The sequence below is a fragment of the Daktulosphaira vitifoliae genome, unplaced genomic scaffold (assembly GCF_025091365.1).
Source record: "Daktulosphaira vitifoliae isolate Bord-2020 unplaced genomic scaffold, ASM2509136v1 Scaffold_1, whole genome shotgun sequence".
Classification (NCBI taxonomy): Eukaryota; Metazoa; Arthropoda; class Insecta; order Hemiptera; family Phylloxeridae; genus Daktulosphaira; species Daktulosphaira vitifoliae.
In genome coordinates this window covers 89,457,464-89,463,270 of record NW_026099572.1, presented here as the reverse complement: position 1 = coordinate 89,463,270, position 5,807 = coordinate 89,457,464, and the positions used below count along the sequence as shown (strand labels likewise).

Below are 5,807 nucleotides of genomic sequence, written 5' to 3'. Positions count from 1 at the left end.
TCAGACTTTCCGGAACACTTTGAAAAATTAAGTTGAAAAAATTAATTTTTTGTAAAAAAGTTGTCATTTTAAATCCCCCCTGTGGGCAGGTTTAGGGTCAGATTTATAATAAAAATATACCATATGAAAGGTAATGATATCATGCGTCTATATAAAAAAAATTATATTGATATGTTGATTTTTAAAAACGTTACGGCAGTTTTTAGTAAAAAAAATTGAAAAATTTTCGAAAATTAGCCATTTTTAAATTTGTAATTTTTTCGGAGGTTTCCCCCATTTACGGGGAACGTGGAAATTTTTTCAATTTTTAAGGGTAATGTCTTCGACTAGATACGATTTGTGATCTTTTGATGTATCATTGAATGAAATTGGTTCGGTGAAAGCTGAAAAAAAGTGTTAATTGACACAAAAAAAAAAAAAACACATCATAGTAAAACTAATACCTTCTGAGCTTCGCATCGAAGCTAAAATTAGAAGTGATAGAAGAAGTCTAATTTCAGATTTGAAAATGGCGTGAATAGTTGATTTAGAAAAGTATATTTTTGTTTCTGATGAATGTTATTTGTAGTCCAGTGTATAAAACTTATAACTTTGTTATAAAAAAAAACTCTGCGAGAAGTGCAGCCCAAGGGGAAGTGTTGGCAACTGATTTTATGCTGTATTTACAGAGGAAACCTTACCATTCACAGCCAAGCCTGTGGCACCATCAATAAGACGTTTGGTACGGCAATCCGGCAGCAAGTGGTAGTATGCCATGAAGTCGGAATCAATAATAGGAGTACTCACGTCGGCGAAAATAAAACTCCACGGGAAACTGCGTCGAAGTCCTAAATTCAAATTGAGATGGACCGTCCCGTAAGTTTTTATGGTACTGTTGTTGGCCGCGCTGAGGTCGTAATCGGTGGCATGGCGTCGTTCCCGTAGTAGCCGTTGAGGGTAACAAGATAAGTCGGAACCGGAGTCGACTAAAAATTGGCGTTTTGTTATTTGATCTGTAACAAACAGGCGGCTGCTCGGGTTCGGACAGTCTGTTGCCGCCGCTACTGACTGTCGTTGGAGTTTTCCTGATACTTGCAGGGAGCCTTACATTTGGCAGCCTTTTCTCCATAAGTGCTATGATACCAACACCATCCTTTGCCGTTAGTCAGTTCCACGTTTGAACGGTTACGTGACCTAGAGCGGGAACNTCTTTGCCGTTAGTCAGTTCTCGTTTGAACGGTTACGTGACCTAGAGCGGGAACATTGCGGGCGTTTAGCACATAATTCGCTTACCTGTTTTGTGAGTGCTTCAATGGCAGCTAAAACATCGAGTTCCTTTTTATTGTTCGTCGTGGCAACAGCATGGACGAATTGCGAGGGGGCTGGCTGCACTTCAACAATTTTGTCAGCCAGCTCGGCTACCTTATCCAGAGGAAGCTCTGATTGTGCGGTTAAAATAGCTTGTGCATGTGATGGTAGACGGCGGAGCCAAAGTTGACGTAAAATATTGTCTTGTAATGTAGTAGTGCCGGCAAGGGAACGAAGATGTCGTAAGAACTGTAATGGCTTACGGTCACCTAGTTCTTCTTCATTGATGAGTTGTCGCACACGTTGTTCTTCTGAGATAGACAACCGTTCAACGAGTTTTGCGCGTAGATGTTTGTAGCGTTCAGTAGGCGGTGGGTTAGTAATAATATCCTCTACTTCGGCGGCGTAACGCGTATCAAGCTGAGCCACAACATAATTAAATTTTGTTTCCTCACTTGTTATTCCCGAGATTGCAAACTGCGAGTCAACCTGTGAGAACCATAAGCTCGGTCTTTCGGACCAGAAAGGTGGCAACTTGACGGCAACGCGATTCACTGAAGCTGTTGGATATTGCTGTGCCTGTAGTGCTGCAAGGCGAGCGTTTTCTTGGCGTAACTCCTCCAATTGATTGCGTAGTTCTTCGGCGTTCATACTTGTTATCGTCGAGGTCACCAATGTAGCGAGGTGTAATATATAGAAGTAATAAACACTTTTACGATTTAATAACAACTATACTATATTACAACGAACTAACAAATAACAGCGAGAGACGAAGCGCGTTTAAGACAAAGTGCGTAAGTGATTGACTGGAACGACGATCTTACCCTTAAATAGTCAGAGGAATCTTCTAGAGGCGGCGGCGGAACTCTCTAGAACATTCGACCGCCACAATATCATCGTTCATAGTATTTATTCAATAGTAATTAAAAAATTTGTAAAATTAATTAAATTTTTTTTATATTTTGAATAAAATTGTTTCTTTTTATAACAAAAGATTTAAAAGTGTACTTTATTCGATTTTTTACAGTAAAAAAAAAAAAATGAAGATCATATCATTACAATTATTAAGTATAATGGTAAGAACTATCTCACATTTATCTTAATTAACTATTTTTGTATGAATGGTGATCACTTATATGAGTGACAGATTAAGCTATTCGTTTTAAGCACTAATTTGTAGGTTTAAAGACTTTGTAGCAAAAGTAATTAAAAAAGGGATTCTTAAAGTGAGTGAGAAAGACCGGCAAACAGTAGTGGTATTTGTTACTACCCCTATTGGGTTACCTTGGATTAATTAAGACTTAAAAAAAGTTAAAAAACTGTTTTACTATTTTTATTATTAAAAAACAATAGCTCAATGGAGTCGTGGCACAGTGTGGACGTGGCATAGTTAAGTATGAGTGATATCTGACAAATATGTTGTTTTTAATTTTAAAAAAATATTGGAAAATATTAATGACGTATTTTTAAGACTTTTACATGTTTTTTGGGCAATTTATAGAGAAAACAGCATTTGAATTATTATTTTTAAATTTCTTGCAAAATTTTCTTTATTGAATTTTACTTTTATAATTCTAAGTTGAGCAAAAAAAAAGTTATTAGACATAGATCAGTTATTTTTACTTAATTTGCCTCTTCAACTCAACTTAATAGGCCCGGGGGCACGGGTTAACATTTAAAGGATATGACTCAAATTTTGCACAGCTCATTTTTTTGACTATTAAAAAAATTTAGGTGTAGCGTAAAAAAAAAAGACATTCGTTTTTGAGGGCCATCTTAATATATATTAATACAAAACTAATAAATATAATGGCCATTTATTGAGTAAATTTCTATAAATTTAGTACCACTTATAAACATTTTTAAGTAAAAAACAATTTAAGATTATTAATAATTGTTGTATAAATAAGTAATAATATAAAAAAAGACCTGATTTTTTTATTGTTATTTACAGAGGTTGATATGCATTATTTCAGCTCAAAATTGGAGGACAAATATAGGAGAATATTTATTAAATTTTAATTTGCCAAGTATTCTTCTTCATAATTGTTTTCACGTTAAAGATGTTGGACTTGATTTTATTAGTGGAAATGGTAAATAATTTTATATAAATAATGTACTGTGATAAACGCTAGATTTTGATTAATTAAAAATTGATTAGTTATATTATTTTAAAGAATACTAATTGACTTCAACATTATTTATTTTTGTTATTTGTTTAATGAACATTTTAATTACTGCAGGTGAAGTTCATGAGGATGTCATTTCATTGATTTTTGAACACATTTTATCATTGAAAAAAAATATAAGCACTATGGAGGATTACATTAATACAGTTGGACGTAAAGCATGTAAATGGCAAAAGGAAGATAAGAATTGTGTGGATAGATCTAAAATTTGTTTTGCAGGATTACTAAAGTACCTTAAAAAAAATCCAAATGTAACTTTTTTAAAAAATCAAAAATACAAGTTCATTATATAAATAATTTTCCAATGAATATCCATTCCTGGGAAAATTTGAAATAAACATTTTAATGTTACTTAAAGGTGGAATCATTTTTCAGGCCATTTATATTTTACATTAATAATATGTTTATGCTCATAACATGTTTATAGGTTTTTCACAAAAACATGTGTCAGCCTTAATTTAGTTCAGAATTATTTTATGGATTCATTTATTCAATTTAACAATTAGCTATTATAACAATTTACGATACTGTTTAAATCATCATCAGATTTAAATCAATATAATATCAACTATGTTTTGCTCTATTTATGCTAAGGCCTAGTTGTATTGTGATATTTATATATTAAATTTCTTTTTTTTTTACAGTATCTTCCATATGATATGAAAACACAAGATTTCAATTTTCTTGACATATCTTGTAATAATGATCAATCAATTAAAAATAATCCTTCTTTAGAAGAAATACCATATTTTGAACGTTGTGAACATAAATATTACGTAACTAATGAACATGATGGAAAAATTTTGAATTCATTTAAAATAAAAAAATAATATTTTATTACTAAATGAACATAATACATATGTTTGGAATTTACCTAAAGAAATTTAATAAACTATTAAATTAAAGGTCATATATCAAATAGAAACAGAACTTTATTTAAAATTTTAATTGTAAGAATTCAACTAGTTTACTAATTTTAATTTAATTTAACACTTCAATCAATGCTGTTTAAAATATAATATTGTGAAAAATATTAATTTATGTATTACATTTTTGTATCTTAAATAAACATAATAATTTAAATACTTTTTCAGTATCTATTATTTTAGCTTCGATAGGAAGCTGAGAAGGTATTAATTTTACTATGTTATGTTTTTTTTATTTATTTATTTTTTTTTTTTGTCTGTTACCACTTTTTCTCAGCTCTCATCGAACCGATTTCTTTTAACGATACGTCTAAAGATCACAAATTGTATCTAGTCGAAGATATTACTCTCAAAAATTGAAAAAAATTCCCTCACTCCCCGTAAATAGGGGAAACCTCCAANGGAATTTACCTAAAGAAATTTAATAAACTATTAAATTAAAGGTCATACATCAAATAGAAACAGAACTTTATTTAAAATTTTAATTATAAGAATTCAACTAGTTTACTAATTTTAATTTAATTTCACACTTCCATCAATGCTGTTTAAAATATAATATTGTGAAAAATATTAATTTATGTATTACATTTTTGTATCTTAAATACAGGGTGATTTTTTTATCATAACCCACTCAATTACTTGCAGAATAATAATAATTTAAACATTTTTTTTTTTATTATCTTTNTGTCTGTGAACGCTCAATCTCAGCTCTCGCCGGACCTATTTTCATAAACAATATGTCAAAAGATCACAAATCGTATCTAGTCGAAGACATTACGCTCAAAAATTGAAAAAAATTTCCTCGGTCCCCGTAAATTGGGGAAACCTCCAAAAATATTACAAATTTGAAAATCGCTTATTTTTAAAAATTCTTCAATTTTTTTTAATAAAAACTGCCATAACTTTTTCAAAAATGAATATATCAATATATAATTTTTTTTATAAATCTGACCCTTTAACTGCCCACAGTAGGGGATTTAAAATAACAACTTTTTCACAAAATATTAACTTTTTCAACTTAACTATAGAAAATGTTCCGGAAAGTCTGACACTTTTATATATATCTTAAATTAAAGATAATGTAATGTACTTTATTATGAAAAAAAAAAATTGACATCTGGACCTGTTATCGTGGAGAAAATGGCTACCCAATGCTATTTTTGTCTGAAATTTCTCGATTTTATATTTTTTATTTTAAAATGCTATAACTTTTTAAAAAATGTACAGATCAATACAATTTTTTCATGAAAAGTATTTTTTATATACATTTTTCATACAATATACTTTTTTTTTTAATCAGACTATTTCCCAATTTACGGGGAGGCTTCAAATCTAAAAAATGCATATAGAAAGTAGAACTTTTCCAACTAAACTTTTGATAGTGTTTCAGAAGATCTGACACTTT

The 5,807-nt window shown here is 30.3% G+C and overlaps 2 protein-coding genes across 2 annotated transcripts; one reads left to right on the top strand and one right to left on the bottom strand.

Annotated features, from left to right (window-relative positions):
• Positions 1–856: 856 nt before the first annotated feature.
• LOC126910107 (uncharacterized) lies at positions 857–2,126 on the bottom strand. The gene is made up of 2 exons (XM_050692498.1): positions 1,229–2,126; positions 857–1,173 (listed from the first exon to the last, which is right to left on the bottom strand). Exons 1-2 carry the CDS (start codon positions 1,936–1,938, stop codon positions 1,041–1,043), a joined length of 843 nt encoding a protein of 280 aa, XP_050548455.1. The 5' UTR covers positions 1,939–2,126; the 3' UTR covers positions 857–1,040.
• A 1,095-nt stretch (positions 2,127–3,221) lies between these two features.
• Positions 3,222–4,430, top strand: LOC126910181 (uncharacterized). The gene is made up of 3 exons (XM_050692556.1): positions 3,222–3,380; positions 3,531–3,727; positions 4,121–4,430. The coding sequence occupies exons 2-3, from the start codon at positions 3,602–3,604 to the stop codon at positions 4,304–4,306; spliced, it is 312 nt and encodes a 103-aa protein (XP_050548513.1). The 5' UTR covers positions 3,222–3,380; positions 3,531–3,601; the 3' UTR covers positions 4,307–4,430.
• The last annotated feature ends 1,377 nt before the right edge of the window (positions 4,431–5,807 follow it).

Bases quoted from the DNA above. Each gene is read 5' to 3' on its own strand.
- LOC126910107 (XM_050692498.1), bottom strand. From the start codon at position 1,938: ATGAACGCCGAAGAACTACGCAATCAATTGGAGGAGTTACGCCAAGAA. The intron at 1,174-1,228 runs GTCACGTAACCG...TTCCCGCTCTAG, and splicing joins CCGCAATGTTCCCGCTCTAG to GTCACGTAACCGTTCAAACG.
- LOC126910181 (XM_050692556.1), top strand. From the start codon at position 3,602: ATGGAGGATTACATTAATACAGTTGGACGTAAAGCATGTAAATGGCAA. The intron at 3,728-4,120 runs GTAACTTTTTTA...TTTTTTTTACAG, and splicing joins ACCTTAAAAAAAATCCAAAT to TATCTTCCATATGATATGAA.